Source organism: Oncorhynchus clarkii, chromosome 2 (genome assembly GCF_045791955.1).
Source record: "Oncorhynchus clarkii lewisi isolate Uvic-CL-2024 chromosome 2, UVic_Ocla_1.0, whole genome shotgun sequence".
Lineage (NCBI taxonomy): Eukaryota > Metazoa > Chordata > Actinopteri > Salmoniformes > Salmonidae > Oncorhynchus > Oncorhynchus clarkii.
The window spans coordinates 15,089,901-15,109,122 of record NC_092148.1 but is presented as its reverse complement, the minus strand read 5'-3'; the positions used below and the strand labels follow the sequence as shown (position 1 = coordinate 15,109,122).

The 19,222-nt window shown below is 43.8% G+C and overlaps 2 protein-coding genes across 2 annotated transcripts in view; both read right to left on the bottom strand.

Annotated features, from left to right (window-relative positions):
- Positions 1–19,222, bottom strand: part of LOC139419179 (hemicentin-1-like) — a 117,541-nt gene that overhangs the window by 51,220 nt on the left and 47,099 nt on the right. The window lies entirely within an intron of this gene.
- On the bottom strand, positions 234–1,555 carry LOC139418800 (cell adhesion molecule CEACAM1-like; the record flags this gene model as incomplete). Its single annotated transcript, XM_071168515.1, has 4 exons — positions 234–413; positions 498–517; positions 674–925; positions 1,324–1,555. Coding segments are annotated over 4 exons (684 nt in total), but the record flags the coding sequence as incomplete, so codon positions are not given.

Here is a 19,222-nt window from a genome sequence, read left to right as displayed (position 1 = left end):
AGTTCAAGGGAGGATCAAAAAACACGAAGACACTCAGCCTTCTGTGGAATGAGTTTGACACATTTGAATTAAAAACCAACATCTGTAATTTGCCAAAAGGTCAAACGTCATCAACATATGTCAGATGAGAGGTGGGATACAAACCATCACGTTGGGTTTACTACAATATGAATAAATTAAGTTCTCAAAGATTCCACGAAAGGCAATGGGGTCAAAGTTGAACTTGTTAATGCCTACTCACAGTTGACGATCAGTTTGTAGTATGGGCTGGTCATGTTGCTGAAGGGGTTGGAGGCAGAACACTGATAGTCTCCGTTGTCAGAATGCTGGACAGAGTTGAATGTCAGTGTATTGTTGTTCATAGAGAAGTCTGTTCTGTTGTCAGCATACAGAGGCCAGCCGTTCCTCATCCACTGAATGGAGTAAACCGTTCCAGCGGTGCCACAGGTCAGAGAGAATCTCTCGTTCAGGATTGGCTGGGCTCCAATGACTTTCACCATGGTCATGGTCACTGTTGCTGTGGAAGCATATCAAAGGGTTTTTCAGCACTTTTATCTCAACTTCCATCTTATTATACTGTAGGTTCAACAGCACGTATGTTGACTCTAAAACCAAACAAACACAAAGTAAAGACATGTTTCCCCTTGATTTTAAGTAGCAATTACTGACTCACCAACGACAGTGAGCATCTTGGTGACAGTGCTGTTTCTGACAGTGATGTTGTTGAAGGCCACACAGGTGTACACCCCATGACTGGCTAAAGTCAGTGGGCCAGTATCATACTTTGAGCCAGTTGCCACCTGGGAGCCATTGAAGAACCAGCTGAACTGGCTGAGAGGCTGAGAGGAAGCTGAGCAGTTGAAGGTCACGCTGTGTCCTGTTTCTCCTAATGCTGGTCCTGTAATTATTGGCATCTCCGGTCCATCTATGATTCAAAAGACAATCAGTTAGACCAGGGGTGGCAAACTCCTTCCATGGAGTTCCTAGTGTCTGCTGGTTTTTGTTTTTTCCATTCAAATAAGACCTAGACAGCCATGTTTGGGGATTTCCTTACTGAATAAAGTACGTTATTACATCAATCAAGATCAAGGGAGGATCGAAAAACCAGCTGACACTCAGCCTTCTGTGGAATGAGTTTGACACATTTGAATTAAAAACCAACATCTGTAATTTGCCAAAAGGTCAAACGTCATCAACATATGTCAGATGAGAGGTGGGATACAAACCATCACGTTGGCTTTACTACAATATTAATAAATGAAGTTCTCAAAGATTCCACCAAAGGCAATGGGGTCAAAGTTGAACTTGTTAATGCCTACTCACAGTTGACGATCAGTTTGTAGTATGGGCTGGTCATGTTGCTGAAGGGGTTGGAGGCAGAACACTGATAGTCTCCGTTGTCAGAATGCTGGACAGAGTTGAATGTCAGTGTATTGTTGTTCATAGAGAAGTCTGTTCTGTTGTCAGCATACAGAGGCCAGCCGTTCCTCATCCACTGAATGGAGTAAACCGTTCCAGCGGTGCCACAGGTCAGAGAGAATCTCTCGTTCAGGATTGGCTGGGCTCCAATGACTTTCACCATGGTCATGGTCACTGTTGCTGTGGAAGCATATCAAAGGGTTTTTCAGCACTTTTATCTCAACTTCCATCTTATTATACTGTAGGTTCAACAGCACGTATGTTGACTCTAAAACCAAACAAACACAAAGTAAAGACATGTTTCCCCTTGATTTTAAGTAGCAATTACTGACTCACCAACGACAGTGAGCATCTTGGTGACAGTGCTGTTTCTGACAGTGATGTTGTTGAAGGCCACACAGGTGTACACCCCATGACTGGCTAAAGTCAGTGGGCCAGTATCATACTTTGAGCCAGTTGCCACCTGGGAGCCATTGAAGAACCAGCTGAACTGGCTGAGAGGCTGAGAGGAAGCTGAGCAGTTGAAGGTCACGCTGTGTCCTGTTTCTCCTAATGCTGGTCCTGTAATTATTGGCATCTCCGGTCCATCTATGATTCAAAAGACAATCAGTTAGACCAGGGGTGGCAAACTCCTTCCATGGAGTTCCTAGTGTCTGCTGGTTTTTGTTTTTTCCATTCAAATAAGACCTAGACAGCCATGTTTGGGGATTTCCTTACTAATAAAGTACGTTATTACATCAATCAAGATCAAGGGAGGATCGAAAAACCAGCTGACACTCAGCCTTCTGTGGAATGAGTTTGACACATTTGAATTAAAAACCAACATCTGTAATTTGCCAAAAGGTCAAACGTCATCAACATATGTCAGATGAGAGGTGGGATACAAACCATCACGTTGGCTTTACTACAATATTAATGAATGAAGTTCTCAACGATTCCACCAAAGGCAATGGGGTCAAAGTTGAACTTGTTAATGCCTACTCACAGTTGACGATCAGTTTGTAGTATGGGCTGGTCATGTTGCTGAAGGGGTTGGAGGCAGAACACTGATAGTCTCCGTTGTCAGAATGCTGTAATGAGTTGAATGTCAGTGTATTGTTGTTCATAGAGAAGTCTGTTCTGTTGTCAGCATACAGAGGCCAGCCGTTCCTCATCCACTGAATGGAGTAAACCGTTCCAGCGGTGCCACAGGTCAGAGAGAATCTCTCGTTCAGGATTGGCTGGGCTCCAATGACTTTCACCATGGTCATGGTCACTGTTGCTGTGGAAGCATATCAAAGGGTTTTTCAGCACTTTTATCTCAACTTCCATCTTATTATACTGTAGGTTCAACAGCACGTATGTTGACTCTAAAACCAAACAAACACAAAGTAAAGACATGTTTCCCCTTGATTTTAAGTAGCAATTACTGACTCACCAACGACAGTGAGCATCTTGGTGACAGTGCTGTTTCTGACAGTGATGTTGTTGAAGGCCACACAGGTGTACACCCCATGACTGGCTAAAGTCAGTGGGCCAGTATGATACTTTGAGCCAGTTGCCACCTGGGAGCCATTGAAGAACCAGCTGAACTGGCTGAGAGGCTGAGAGGAAGCTGAGCAGTTGAAGGTCACGCTGTGTCCTGTTTCTCCTAATGCTGGTCCTGTAATTATTGGCATCTCCGGTCCATCTATGATTCAAAAGACAATCAGTTAGACCAGGGGTGGCAAACTCCTTCCATGGAGTTCCTAGTGTCTGCTGGTTTTTGTTTTTTCCATTCAAATAAGACCTAGACAGCCATGTTTGGGGATTTCCTTACTAATAAAGTACGTTATTACATCAATCAAGATCAAGGGAGGATCGAAAAACCAGCTGACACTCAGCCTTCTGTGGAATGAGTTTGACACATTTGAATTAAAAACCAACATCTGTAATTTGCCAAAAGGTCAAACGTCATCAACATATGTCAGATGAGAGGTGGGATACAAACCATCACGTTGGCTTTACTACAATATTAATGAATGAAGTTCTCAACGATTCCACCAAAGGCAATGGGGTCAAAGTTGAACTTGTTAATGCCTACTCACAGTTGACGATCAGTTTGTAGTATGGGCTGGTCATGTTGCTGAAGGGGTTGGAGGCAGAACACTGATAGTCTCCGTTGTCAGAATGCTGTAATGAGTTGAATGTCAGTGTATTGTTGTTCATAGAGAAGTCTGTTCTGTTGTCAGCATACAGAGGCCAGCCGTTCCTCATCCACTGAATGGAGTAAACCGTTCCAGCGGTGCCACAGGTCAGAGAGAATCTCTCGTTCAGTATTGGCTGGGCTCCAATGACTTTCACCATGGTCATGGTCACTGTTGCTGTGGAAGCATATCAAAGGGTTTTTCAGCACTTTTATCTCAACTTCCATCTTATTATACTGTAGGTTCAACAGCACGTATGTTGACTCTAAAACCAAACAAACACCAAGTAAAGACATGTTTCCCCTTGATTTTAAGTAGCAATTACTGACTCACCAACGACAGTGAGCATCTTGGTGACAGTGCTGTTTCTGACAGTGATGTTGTTGAAGGCCACACAGGTGTACACCCCATGACTGGCTAAAGTCAGTGGGCCAGTATCATACTTTGAGCCAGTTGCCACCTGGGAGCCATTGAAGAACCAGCTGAACTGGCTGAGAGGCTGAGAGGAAGCTGAGCAGTTGAAGGTCACGCTGTGTCCTGTTTCTCCTAATGCTGGTCCTGTTATTATTGGCATCTCCGGTCCATCTATGATTCAAAAGACAATCAGTTAGACCAGGGGTGGCAAACTCCTTCCATGGAGTTCCTAGTGTCTGCTGGTTTTTGTTTTTTCCATTCTAATAAGACCTAGAGAACCAGATTTGGGAAATGCCTTACTAATAAAATAAATTTATACATCAAGCAAGTTCAAGGGAGGATCAAATAACCCGAAGACACTCAGCCTTCCGTGGAATGAGTTTGACACATTTGAATTAAAAACCAACATCTGTAATTTGCCAAAGGTCAAACGTCATCAACATATGTCAGATGAGAGGTGGGATACAAACCATCACGTTGGCTTTACTACAATATTAATAAATTACGTTCTCAAAGATTCCACCAAAGGCAATGGGGTCAAAGTTGAACTTGTTAATGCCTACTCACAGTTGACGATCAGTTTGTAGTATGGGCTGGTCATGTTGCTGAAGGGGTTGGAGGCAGAACACTGATAGTCTCCTTTGTCAGAATGCTGGACAGAGTTGAAGGTCAGTGTATTGTTGTTCATAGAGAAGTCTGTTCTGTTGTCAGCATACAGAGGCCAGCCGTTCCTCATCCACTGAATGGAGTAAACCGTTCCAGCGGTGCCACAGGTCAGAGAGAATCTCTCGTTCAGGATTGGCTGGGCTCCAATGACTTTCACCATGGTCATGGTCACTGTTGCTGTGGAAGCATATCAAAGGGTTTTTCAGCACTTTTATCTCAACTTCCATCTTATTATACTGTAGGTTCAACAGCACGTATGTTGACTCTAAAACCAAACAAACACAAAGTAAAGACATGTTTCCCCTTGATTTTAAGTAGCAATTACTGACTCACCAACGACAGTGAGCATCTTGGTGACAGTGCTGTTTCTGACAGTGATGTTGTTGAAGGCCACACAGGTGTACACCCCATGACTGGCTAAAGTCAGTGGGCCAGTATCATACTTTGAGCCAGTTGCCACCTGGGAGCCATTGAAGAACCAGCTGAACTGGCTGAGAGGCTGAGAGGAAGCTGAGCAGTTGAAGGCCACGCTGTGTCCTGTTTCTCCTAATGCTGGTCCTGTAATTATTGGCATCTCCGGTCCATCTATGATTCAAAAGACAATCAGTTAGACCAGGGGTGGCAAACTCCTTCCATGGAGTTCCTAGTGTCTGCTGGTTTTTGTTTTTTCCATTCAAATAAGACCTAGACAGCCATGTTTGGGGATTTCCTTACTAATAAAGTACGTTATTACATCAATCAAGATCAAGGGAGGATCGAAAAACCAGCTGACACTCAGCCTTCTGTGGAATGAGTTTGACACATTTGAATTAAAAACCAACATCTGTAATTTGCCAAAAGGTCAAACGTCATCAACATATGTCAGATGAGAGGTGGGATACAAACCATCACGTTGGCTTTACTACAATATTAATGAATGAAGTTCTCAAAGATTCCACCAAAGGCAATGGGGTCAAAGTTGAACTTGTTAATGCCTACTCACAGTTGACGATCAGTTTGTAGTATGGGCTGGTCATGTTGCTGAAGGGGTTGGAGGCAGAACACTGATAGTCTCCTTTGTCAGAATGCTGGACAGAGTTGAATGTCAGTGTATTGTTGTTCATAGAGAAGTCTGTTCTGTTGTCAGCATACAGAGGCCAGCCGTTCCTCATCCACTGAATGGAGTAAACCGTTCCAGCGGTGCCACAGGTCAGAGAGAATCTCTCGTTCAGGATTGGCTGGGCTCCAATGACTTTCACCATGGTCATGGTCACTGTTGCTGTGGAAGCATATCAAAGGGTTTTTCAGCACTTTTATCTCAACTTCCATCTTATTATACTGTAGGTTCAACAGCACGTATGTTGACTCTAAAACCAAACAAACACAAAGTAAAGACATGTTTCCCCTTGATTTTAAGTAGCAATTACTGACTCACCAACGACAGTGAGCATCTTGGTGACAGTGCTGTTTCTGACAGTGATGTTGTTGAAGGCCACACAGGTGTACACCCCATGACTGGCTAAAGTCAGTGGGCCAGTATCATACTTTGAGCCAGTTGCCACCTGGGAGCCATTGAAGAACCAGCTGAACTGGCTGAGAGGCTGAGAGGAAGCTGAGCAGTTGAAGGTCACGCTGTGTCCTGTTTCTCCTAATGCTGGTCCTGTTATTATTGGCATCTCCGGTCCATCTATGATTCAAAAGACAATCAGTTAGACCAGGGGTGGCAAACTCCTTCCATGGAGTTCCTAGTGTCTGCTGGTTTTTGTTTTTTCCATTCAAATAAGACCTAGACAGCCATGTTTGGGGATTTCCTTACTAATAAAGTACGTTATTACATCAATCAAGATCAAGGGAGGATCGAAAAACCAGCTGACACTCAGCCTTCTGTGGAATGAGTTTGACACATTTGAATTAAATACCTTACATCTGTAATTTGCCAAAAGGTCAAACGTCATCAACATATGTCAGATGAGAGGTGGGATACAAACCATCACGTTGGCTTTACTACAATATTAATAAATTACGTTCTCAAAGATTCCACCAAAGGCAATGGGGTCAAAGTTGAACTTGTTAATGCCTACTCACAGTTGACGATCAGTTTGTAGTATAGGCTGGTCATGTTGCTGAAGGGGTTGGAGGCAGAACACTGATAGTCTCCTTTGTCAGAATGCTGGACAGAGTTGAAGGTCAGTGTATTGTTGTTCATAGAGAAGTCTGTTCTGTTGTCAGCATACAGAGGCCAGCCGTTCCTCATCCACTGAATGGAGTAAACCGTTCCAGCGGTGCCACAGGTCAGAGAGAATCTCTCGTTCAGGATTGGCTGGGCTCCAATGACTTTCACCATGGTCATGGTCACTGTTGCTGTGGAAGCATATCAAAGGGTTTTTCAGCACTTTTATCTCAACTTCCATCTTATTATACTGTAGGTTCAACAGCACGTATGTTGACTCTAAAACCAAACAAACACAAAGTAAAGACATGTTTCCCCTTGATTTTAAGTAGCAATTACTGACTCACCAACGACAGTGAGCATCTTGGTGACAGTGCTGTTTCTGACAGTGATGTTGTTGAAGGCCACACAGGTGTACACCCCATGACTGGCTAAAGTCAGTGGGCCAGTATCATACTTTGAGCCAGTTGCCACCTGGGAGCCATTGAAGAACCAGCTGAACTGGCTGAGAGGCTGAGAGGAAGCTGAGCAGTTGAAGGCCACGCTGTGTCCTGTTTCTCCTAATGCTGGTCCTGTAATTATTGGCATCTCCGGTCCATCTATGATTCAAAAGACAATCAGTTAGACCAGGGGTGGCAAACTCCTTCCATGGAGTTCCTAGTGTCTGCTGGTTTTTGTTTTTTCCATTCAAATAAGACCTAGACAGCCATGTTTGGGGATTTCCTTACTAATAAAGTACGTTATTACATCAATCAAGATCAAGGGAGGATCGAAAAACCAGCTGACACTCAGCCTTCTGTGGAATGAGTTTGACACATTTGAATTAAAAACCAACATCTGTAATTTGCCAAAAGGTCAAACGTCATCAACATATGTCAGATGAGAGGTGGGATACAAACCATCACGTTGGCTTTACTACAATATTAATGAATGAAGTTCTCAAAGATTCCACCAAAGGCAATGGGGTCAAAGTTGAACTTGTTAATGCCTACTCACAGTTGACGATCAGTTTGTAGTATGGGCTGGTCATGTTGCTGAAGGGGTTGGAGGCAGAACACTGATAGTCTCCTTTGTCAGAATGCTGGACAGAGTTGAATGTCAGTGTATTGTTGTTCATAGAGAAGTCTGTTCTGTTGTCAGCATACAGAGGCCAGCCGTTCCTCATCCACTGAATGGAGTAAACCGTTCCAGCGGTGCCACAGGTCAGAGAGAATCTCTCGTTCAGGATTGGCTGGGCTCCAATGACTTTCACCATGGTCATGGTCACTGTTGCTGTGGAAGCATATCAAAGGGTTTTTCAGCACTTTTATCTCAACTTCCATCTTATTATACTGTAGGTTCAACAGCACGTATGTTGACTCTAAAACCAAACAAACACAAAGTAAAGACATGTTTCCCCTTGATTTTAAGTAGCAATTACTGACTCACCAACGACAGTGAGCATCTTGGTGACAGTGCTGTTTCTGACAGTGATGTTGTTGAAGGCCACACAGGTGTACACCCCATGACTGGCTAAAGTCAGTGGGCCAGTATCATACTTTGAGCCAGTTGCCACCTGGGAGCCATTGAAGAACCAGCTGAACTGGCTGAGAGGCTGAGAGGAAGCTGAGCAGTTGAAGGTCACGCTGTGTCCTGTTTCTCCTAATGCTGGTCCTGTAATTATTGGCATCTCCGGTCCATCTATGATTCAAAAGACAATCAGTTAGACCAGGGGTGGCAAACTCCTTCCATGGAGTTCCTAGTGTCTGCTGGTTTTTGTTTTTTCCATTCAAATAAGACCTAGACAGCCATGTTTGGGGATTTCCTTACTAATAAAGTACGTTATTACATCAATCAAGATCAAGGGAGGATCGAAAAACCAGCTGACACTCAGCCTTCTGTGGAATGAGTTTGACACATTTGAATTAAAAACCTTACATCTGTAATTTGCCAAAAGGTCAAACGTCATCAACATATGTCAGATGAGAGGTGGGATACAAACCATCACGTTGGCTTTACTACAATATTAATAAATTACGTTCTCAAAGATTCCACCAAAGGCAATGGGGTCAAAGTTGAACTTGTTAATGCCTACTCACAGTTGACGATCAGTTTGTAGTATGGGCTGGTCATGTTGCTGAAGGGGTTGGAGGCAGAACACTGATAGTCTCCGTTGTCAGAATGCTGGACAGAGTTGAATGTCAGTGTATTGTTGTTCATAGAGAAGTCTGTTCTGTTGTCAGCATACAGAGGCCAGCCGTTCCTCATCCACTGAATGGAGTAAACCGTTCCAGCGGTGCCACAGGTCAGAGAGAATCTCTCGTTCAGGATTGGCTGGGCTCCAATGACTTTCACCATGGTCATGGTCACTGTTGCTGTGGAAGCATATCAAAGGGTTTTTCAGCACTTTTATCTCAACTTCCATCTTATTATACTGTAGGATCAACAGCACGTATGTTGACTCTAAAACCAAACAAACACAAAGTAAAGACATGTTTCCCCTTGATTTTAAGTAGCAATTACTGACTCACCAACGACAGTGAGCATCTTGGTGACAGTGCTGTTTCTGACAGTGATGTTGTTGAAGGCCACACAGGTGTACACCCCATGACTGGCTAAAGTCAGTGGGCCAGTATCATACTTTGAGCCAGTTGCCACCTGGGAGCCATTGAAGAACCAGCTGAACTGGCTGAGAGGCTGAGAGGAAGCTGAGCAGTTGAAGGTCACGCTGTGTCCTGTTTCTCCTAATGCTGGTCCTGTTATTATTGGCATCTCCGGTCCATCTATGATTCAAAAGACAATCAGTTAGACCAGGGGTGGCAAACTCCTTCCATGGAGTTCCTAGTGTCTGCTGGTTTTTGTTTTTTCCATTCAAATAAGACCTAGACAGCCATGTTTGGGGATTTCCTTACTAATAAAGTACGTTATTACATCAATCAAGATCAAGGGAGGATCGAAAAACCAGCTGACACTCAGCCTTCTGTGGAATGAGTTTGACACATTTGAATTAAATACCTTACATCTGTAATTTGCCAAAAGGTCAAACGTCATCAACATATGTCAGATGAGAGGTGGGATACAAACCATCACGTTGGCTTTACTACAATATTAATAAATTACGTTCTCAAAGATTCCACCAAAGGCAATGGGGTCAAAGTTGAACTTGTTAATGCCTACTCACAGTTGACGATCAGTTTGTAGTATAGGCTGGTCATGTTGCTGAAGGGGTTGGAGGCAGAACACTGATAGTCTCCTTTGTCAGAATGCTGGACAGAGTTGAAGGTCAGTGTATTGTTGTTCATAGAGAAGTCTGTTCTGTTGTCAGCATACAGAGGCCAGCCGTTCCTCATCCACTGAATGGAGTAAACCGTTCCAGCGGTGCCACAGGTCAGAGAGAATCTCTCGTTCAGTATTGGCTGGGCTCCAATGACTTTCACCATGGTCATGGTCACTGTTGCTGTGGAAGCATATCAAAGGGTTTTTCAGCACTTTTATCTCAACTTCCATCTTATTATACTGTAGGTTCAACAGCACGTATGTTGACTCTAAAACCAAACAAACACCAAGTAAAGACATGTTTCCCTTTGATTTTAAGTAGCAATTACTGACTCACCAACGACAGTGAGCATCTTGGTGACAGTGCTGTTTCTGACAGTGATGTTGTTGAAGGCCACACAGGTGTACACCCCATGACTGGCTAAAGTCAGTGGGCCAGTATCATACTTTGAGCCAGTTGCCACCTGGGAGCCATTGAAGAACCAGCTGAACTGGCTGAGAGGCTGAGAGGAAGCTGAGCAGTTGAAGGTCACGCTGTGTCCTGTTTCTCCTAATGCTGGTCCTGTTATTATTGGCATCTCCGGTCCATCTATGATTCAAAAGACAATCAGTTAGACCAGGGGTGGCAAACTCCTTCCATGGAGTTCCTAGTGTCTGCTGGTTTTTGTTTTTTCCATTCAAATAAGACCTAGACAGCCATGTTTGGGGATTTCCTTACTAATAAAGTACGTTATTACATCAATCAAGATCAAGGGAGGATCGAAAAACCAGCTGACACTCAGCCTTCTGTGGAATGAGTTTGACACATTTGAATTAAATACCTTACATCTGTAATTTGCCAAAAGGTCAAACGTCATCAACATATGTCAGATGAGAGGTGGGATACAAACCATCACGTTGGCTTTACTACAATATTAATAAATTACGTTCTCAAAGATTCCACCAAAGGCAATGGGGTCAAAGTTGAACTTGTTAATGCCTACTCACAGTTGACGATCAGTTTGTAGTATAGGCTGGTCATGTTGCTGAAGGGGTTGGAGGCAGAACACTGATAGTCTCCTTTGTCAGAATGCTGGACAGAGTTGAAGGTCAGTGTATTGTTGTTCATAGAGAAGTCTGTTCTGTTGTCAGCATACAGAGGCCAGCCGTTCCTCATCCACTGAATGGAGTAAACCGTTCCAGCGGTGCCACAGGTCAGAGAGAATCTCTCGTTCAGTATTGGCTGGGCTCCAATGACTTTCACCATGGTCATGGTCACTGTTGCTGTGGAAGCATATCAAAGGGTTTTTCAGCACTTTTATCTCAACTTCCATCTTATTATACTGTAGGTTCAACAGCACGTATGTTGACTCTAAAACCAAACAAACACCAAGTAAAGACATGTTTCCCCTTGATTTTAAGTAGCAATTACTGACTCACCAACGACAGTGAGCATCTTGGTGACAGTGCTGTTTCTGACAGTGATGTTGTTGAAGGCCACACAGGTGTACACCCCATGACTGGCTAAAGTCAGTGGGCCAGTATCATACTTTGAGCCAGTTGCCACCTGGGAGCCATTGAAGAACCAGCTGAACTGGCTGAGAGGCTGAGAGGAAGCTGAGCAGTTGAAGGTCACGCTGTGTCCTGTTTCTCCTAATGCTGGTCCTGTTATTATTGGCATCTCCGGTCCATCTATGATTCAAAAGACAATCAGTTAGACCAGGGGTGGCAAACTCCTTCCATGGAGTTCCTAGTGTCTGCTGGTTTTTGTTTTTTCCATTCAAATAAGACCTAGACAGCTATGTTTGGGGATTTCCTTACTAATAAAGTACGTTATTACATCAATCAAGATCAAGGGAGGATCGAAAAACCAGCTGACACTCAGCCTTCTGTGGAATGAGTTTGACACATTTGAATTAAAAACCAACATCTGTAATTTGCCAAAAGGTCAAACGTCATCAACATATGTCAGATGAGAGGTGGGATACAAACCATCACGTTGGCTTTACTACAATATTAATGAATGAAGTTCTCAAAGATTCCACCAAAGGCAATGGGGTCAAAGTTGAACTTGTTAATGCCTACTCACAGTTGACGATCAGTTTGTAGTATGGGCTGGTCATGTTGCTGAAGGGGTTGGAGGCAGAACACTGATAGTCTCCTTTGTCAGAATGCTGGACAGAGTTGAATGTCAGTGTATTGTTGTTCATAGAGAAGTCTGTTCTGTTGTCAGCATACAGAGGCCAGCCGTTCCTCATCCACTGAATGGAGTAAACCGTTCCAGCGGTGCCACAGGTCAGAGAGAATCTCTCGTTCAGGATTGGCTGGGCTCCAATGACTTTCACCATGGTCATGGTCACTGTTGCTGTGGAAGCATATCAAAGGGTTTTTCAGCACTTTTATCTCAACTTCCATCTTATTATACTGTAGGTTCAACAGCACGTATGTTGACTCTAAAACCAAACAAACACAAAGTAAAGACATGTTTCCCCTTGATTTTAAGTAGCAATTACTGACTCACCAACGACAGTGAGCATCTTGGTGACAGTGCTGTTTCTGACAGTGATGTTGTTGAAGGCCACACAGGTGTACACCCCATGACTGGCTAAAGTCAGTGGGCCAGTATCATACTTTGAGCCAGTTGCCACCTGGGAGCCATTGAAGAACCAGCTGAACTGGCTGAGAGGCTGAGAGGAAGCTGAGCAGTTGAAGGTCACGCTGTGTCCTGTTTCTCCTAATGCTGGTCCTGTAATTATTGGCATCTCCGGTCCATCTATGATTCAAAAGACAATCAGTTAGACCAGGGGTGGCAAACTCCTTCCATGGAGTTCCTAGTGTCTGCTGGTTTTTGTTTTTTCCATTCAAATAAGACCTAGACAGCCATGTTTGGGGATTTCCTTACTAATAAAGTACGTTATTACATCAATCAAGATCAAGGGAGGATCGAAAAACCAGCTGACACTCAGCCTTCTGTGGAATGAGTTTGACACATTTGAATTAAAAACCTTACATCTGTAATTTGCCAAAAGGTCAAACGTCATCAACATATGTCAGATGAGAGGTGGGATACAAACCATCACGTTGGCTTTACTACAATATTAATAAATTACGTTCTCAAAGATTCCACCAAAGGCAATGGGGTCAAAGTTGAACTTGTTAATGCCTACTCACAGTTGACGATCAGTTTGTAGTATAGGCTGGTCATGTTGCTGAAGGGGTTGGAGGCAGAACACTGATAGTCTCCTTTGTCAGAATGCTGGACAGAGTTGAAGGTCAGTGTATTGTTGTTCATAGAGAAGTCTGTTCTGTTGTCAGCATACAGAGGCCAGCCGTTCCTCATCCACTGAATGGAGTAAACCGTTCCAGCGGTGCCACAGGTCAGAGAGAATCTCTCGTTCAGTATTGGCTGGGCTCCAATGACTTTCACCATGGTCATGGTCACTGTTGCTGTGGAAGCAGATCAAAGGGTTTTTCAGCACTTTTATCTCAACTTCCATCTTATTATACTGTAGGTTCAACAGCACGTATGTTGACTCTAAAACCAAACAAACACAAAGTAAAGACATGTTTCCCCTTGATTTTAAGTAGCAATTACTGACTCACCAACGACAGTGAGCATCTTGGTGACAGTGCTGTTTCTGACAGTGATGTTGTTGAAGGCCACACAGGTGTACACCCCATGACTGGCTAAAGTCAGTGGGCCAGTATCATACTTTGAGCCAGTTGCCACCTGGGAGCCATTGAAGAACCAGCTGAACTGGCTGAGAGGCTGAGAGGAAGCTGAGCAGTTGAAGGTCACGCTGTGTCCTGTTTCTCCTAATGCTGGTCCTGTAATTATTGGCATCTCCGGTCCATCTATGATTCAAAAGACAATCAGTTAGACCAGGGGTGGCAAACTCCTTCCATGGAGTTCCTAGTGTCTGCTGGTTTTTGTTTTTTCCATTCAAATAAGACCTAGACAGCCATGTTTGGGGATTTCCTTACTAATAAAGTACGTTATTACATCAATCAAGATCAAGGGAGGATCGAAAAACCAGCTGACACTCAGCCTTCTGTGGAATGAGTTTGACACATTTGAATTAAAAACCAACATCTGTAATTTGCCAAAAGGTCAAACGTCATCAACATATGTCAGATGAGAGGTGGGATACAAACCATCACGTTGGCTTTACTACAATATTAATAAATGAAGTTCTCAAAGATTCCACCAAAGGCAATGGGGTCAAAGTTGAACTTGTTAATGCCTACTCACAGTTGACGATCAGTTTGTAGTATGGGCTGGTCATGTTGCTGAAGGGGTTGGAGGCAGAACACTGATAGTCTCCGTTGTCAGAATGCTGGACAGAGTTGAATGTCAGTGTATTGTTGTTCATAGAGAAGTCTGTTCTGTTGTCAGCATACAGAGGCCAGCCGTTCCTCATCCACTGAATGGAGTAAACCGTTCCAGCGGTGCCACAGGTCAGAGAGAATCTCTCGTTCAGGATTGGCTGGGCTCCAATGACTTTCACCATGGTCATGGTCACTGTTGCTGTGGAAGCATATCAAAGGGTTTTTCAGCACTTTTATCTCAACTTCCATCTTATTATACTGTAGGTTCAACAGCACGTATGTTGACTCTAAAACCAAACAAACACAAAGTAAAGACATGTTTCCCCTTGATTTTAAGTAGCAATTACTGACTCACCAACGACAGTGAGCATCTTGGTGACAGTGCTGTTTCTGACAGTGATGTTGTTGAAGGCCACACAGGTGTACACCCCATGACTGGCTAAAGTCAGTGGGCCAGTATCATACTTTGAGCCAGTTGCCACCTGGGAGCCATTGAAGAACCAGCTGAACTGGCTGAGAGGCTGAGAGGAAGCTGAGCAGTTGAAGGTCACGCTGTGTCCTGTTTCTCCTAATGCTGGTCCTGTAATTATTGGCATCTCCGGTCCATCTATGATTCAAAAGACAATCAGTTAGACCAGGGGTGGCAAACTCCTTCCATGGAGTTCCTAGTGTCTGCTGGTTTTTGTTTTTTCCATTCAAATAAGACCTAGACAGCCATGTTTGGGGATTTCCTTACTAATAAAGTACGTTATTACATCAATCAAGATCAAGGGAGGATCGAAAAACCAGCTGACACTCAGCCTTCTGTGGAATGAGTTTGACACATTTGAATTAAAAACCTTACATCTGTAATTTGCCAAAAGGTCAAACGTCATCAACATATGTCAGATGAGAGGTGGGATACAAACCATCACGTTGGCTTTACTACAATATTAATAAATTACGTTCTCAAAGATTCCACCAAAGGCAATGGGGTCAAAGTTGAACTTGTTAATGCCTACTCACAGTTGACGATCAGTTTGTAGTATAGGCTGGTCATGTTGCTGAAGGGGTTGGAGGCAGAACACTGATAGTCTCCTTTGTCAGAATGCTGGACAGAGTTGAAGGTCAGTGTATTGTTGTTCATAGAGAAGTCTGTTCTGTTGTCAGCATACAGAGGCCAGCCGTTCCTCATCCACTGAATGGAGTAAACCGTTCCAGCGGTGCCACAGGTCAGAGAGAATCTCTCGTTCAGTATTGGCTGGGCTCCAATGACTTTCACCATGGTCATGGTCACTGTTGCTGTGGAAGCAGATCAAAGGGTTTTTCAGCACTTTTATCTCAACTTCCATCTTATTATACTGTAGGTTCAACAGCACGTATGTTGACTCTAAAACCAAACAAACACCAAGTAAAGACATGTTTCCCCTTGATTTTAAGTAGCAATTACTGACTCACCAACGACAGTGAGCATCTTGGTGACAGTGCTGTTTCTGACAGTGATGTTGTTGAAGGCCACACAGGTGTACACCCCATGACTGGCTAAAGTCAGTGGGCCAGTATCATACTTTGAGCCAGTTGCCACCTGGGAGCCATTGAAGAACCAGCTGAACTGGCTGAGAGGCTGAGAGGAAGCTGAGCAGTTGAAGGTCACGCTGTGTCCTGTTTCTCCTAATGCTGGTCCTGTTATTATTGGCATCTCCGGTCCATCTATGATTCAAAAGACAATCAGTTAGACCAGGGGTGGCAAACTCCTTCCATGGAGTTCCTAGTGTCTGCTGGTTTTTGTTTTTTCCATTCAAATAAGACCTAGACAGCCATGTTTGGGGATTTCCTTACTAATAAAGTACGTTATTACATCAATCAAGATCAAGGGAGGATCGAAAAACCAGCTGACACTCAGCCTTCTGTGGAATGAGTTTGACACATTTGAATTAAAAACCTTACATCTGTAATTTGCCAAAAGGTCAAACGTCATCAACATATGTCAGATGAGAGGTGGGATACAAACCATCACGTTGGCTTTACTACAATATTAATGAATGAAGTTCTCAAAGATTCCACCAAAGGCAATGGGGTCAAAGTTGAACTTGTTAATGCCTACTCACAGTTGACGATCAGTTTGTAGTATGGGCTGGTCATGTTGCTGAAGGGGTTGGAGGCAGAACACTGATAGTCTCCTTTGTCAGAATGCTGGACAGAGTTGAATGTCAGTGTATTGTTGTTCATAGAGAAGTCTGTTCTGTTGTCAGCATACAGAGGCCAGCCGTTCCTCATCCACTGAATGGAGTAAACCGTTCCAGCGGTGCCACAGGTCAGAGAGAATCTCTCGTTCAGGATTGGCTGGGCTCCAATGACTTTCACCATGGTCATGGTCACTGTTGCTGTGGAAGCATATCAAAGGGTTTTTCAGCACTTTTATCTCAACTTCCATCTTATTATACTGTAGGTTCAACAGCACGTATGTTGACTCTAAAACCAAACAAACACAAAGTAAAGACATGTTTCCCCTTGATTTTAAGTAGCAATTACTGACTCACCAACGACAGTGAGCATCTTGGTGACAGTGCTGTTTCTGACAGTGATGTTGTTGAAGGCCACACAGGTGTACACCCCATGACTGGCTAAAGTCAGTGGGCCAGTATCATACTTTGAGCCAGTTGCCACCTGGGAGCCATTGAAGAACCAGCTGAACTGGCTGAGAGGCTGAGAGGAAGCTGAGCAGTTGAAGGTCACGCTGTGTCCTGTTTCTCCTAATGCTGGTCCTGTAATTATTGGCATCTCCGGTCCATCTATGATTCAAAAGACAATCAGTTAGACCAGGGGTGGCAAACTCCTTCCATGGAGTTCCTAGTGTCTGCTGGTTTTTGTTTTTTCCATTCAAATAAGACCTAGACAGCCATGTTTGGGGATTTCCTTACTAATAAAGTACGTTATTACATCAATCAAGATCAAGGGAGGATCGAAAAACCAGCTGACACTCAGCCTTCTGTGGAATGAGTTTGACACATTTGAATTAAAAACCAACATCTGTAATTTGCCAAAAGGTCAAACGTCATCAACATATGTCAGATGAGAGGTGGGATACAAACCATCACGTTGGCTTTACTACAATATGAATGAATGAAGTTCTCAAAGATTCCACCAAAGGCAATGGGGTCAAAGTTGAACTTGTTAATGCCTACTCACAGTTGACGATCAGTTTGTAGTATGGGCTGGTCATGTTGCTGAAGGGGTTGGAGGCAGAACACTGATAGTCTCCTTTGTCAGAATGCTGGACAGAGTTGAATGTCAGTGTATTGTTGTTCATAGAGAAGTCTGTTCTGTTGTCAGCATACAGAGGCCAGCCGTTCCTCATCCACTGAATGGAGTAAACCGTTCCAGCGGTGCCACAGGTCAGAGAGAATCTCTCGTTCAGGATTGGCTGGGCTCCAATGACTTTCACCATGGTCATGGTCACTGTTGCTGTGGAAGCATATCAAAGGGTTTTTCAGCACTTTTATCTCAACTTCCATCTTATTATACTGTAGGTTCAACAGCACGTATGTTGACTCTAAAACCAAACAAACACAAAGTAAAGACATGTTTCCCCTTGATTTTAAGTAGCAATTACTGACTCACCAACGACAGTGAGCATCTTGGAGACAGTGCTGTTTCTGACAGTGATGTTGTTGAAGGCCACACAGGTGTACTCCCCATGACTGGCTAAAGTCAGTGGGCCAGTATCATACTTTGAGCCAGTTGCCACCTGGGAGCCATTGAAGAACCAGCTGAACTGGCTGAGAGGCTGAGAGGAAGCTGAGCAGTTGAAGGTCACGCTGTGTCCTGTTTCTCCTAATGCTGGTCCTGTAATTATTGGCATCTCCGGTCCATCTATGATTCAAAAGACAATCAGTTAGACCAGGGGTGGCAAACTCCTTCCATGGAGTTCCTAGTGTCTGCTGGTTTTTGTTTTTTCCATTCAAATAAGACCTAGACAGCCATGTTTGGGGATTTCCTTACTAATAAAGTACGTTATTACATCAATCAAGATCAAGGGAGGATCGAAAAACCAGCTGACACTCAGCCTTCTGTGGAATGAGTTTGACACATTTGAATTAAAAACCAACATCTGTAATTTGCCAAAAGGTCAAATGTCATCAACATGTGTCAGATGAGAGGTGGGATACAAACCATCACGTTGGCTTTACTACAATATTAATAAATTACGTTCTCAAAGATTCCACCAAAGGCAATGGGGTCAAAGTTGAACTTGTTAATGCCTACTCACAGTTGACGATCAGTTTGTAGTATAGGCTGGTCATGTTGCTGAAGGGGTTGGAGGCAGAACACTGATAGTCTCCTTTGTCAGAATGCTGGACAGAGTTGAATGTCAGTGTATTGTTGTTCATAGAGAAGTCTGTTCTGTTGTCAGCATACAGAGGCCAGCCGTTCCTCATCCACTGAATGGAGTAAACCGTTCCAGCGGTGCCACAGGTCAGAGAGAATCTCTCGTTCAGTATTGGCTGGGCTCCAATGACTTTCACCATGGTCATGGTCACTGTTGCTGTGGAAGCATATCAAAGGGTTTTTCAGCACTTTTATCTCAACTTCCATCTTATTATACTGTAGGTTCAACAGCACGTATGTTGACTCTAAAACCAAACAAACACAAAGTAAAGACATGTTTCCCCTTGATTTTAAGTAGCAATTACTGACTAACCAACGACAGTGAGCATCTTGGTGACAGTGCTGTTTCTGACAGTGATGTTGTTGAAGGCCACACAGGTGTACTCCCCATTACTGGCTAAGGTCAGTGGGCCAGTATCATACTTTGAGCCAGTTGCCACCTGGGAGCCATTGAAGAACCAGCTGAACTGGCTGAGAG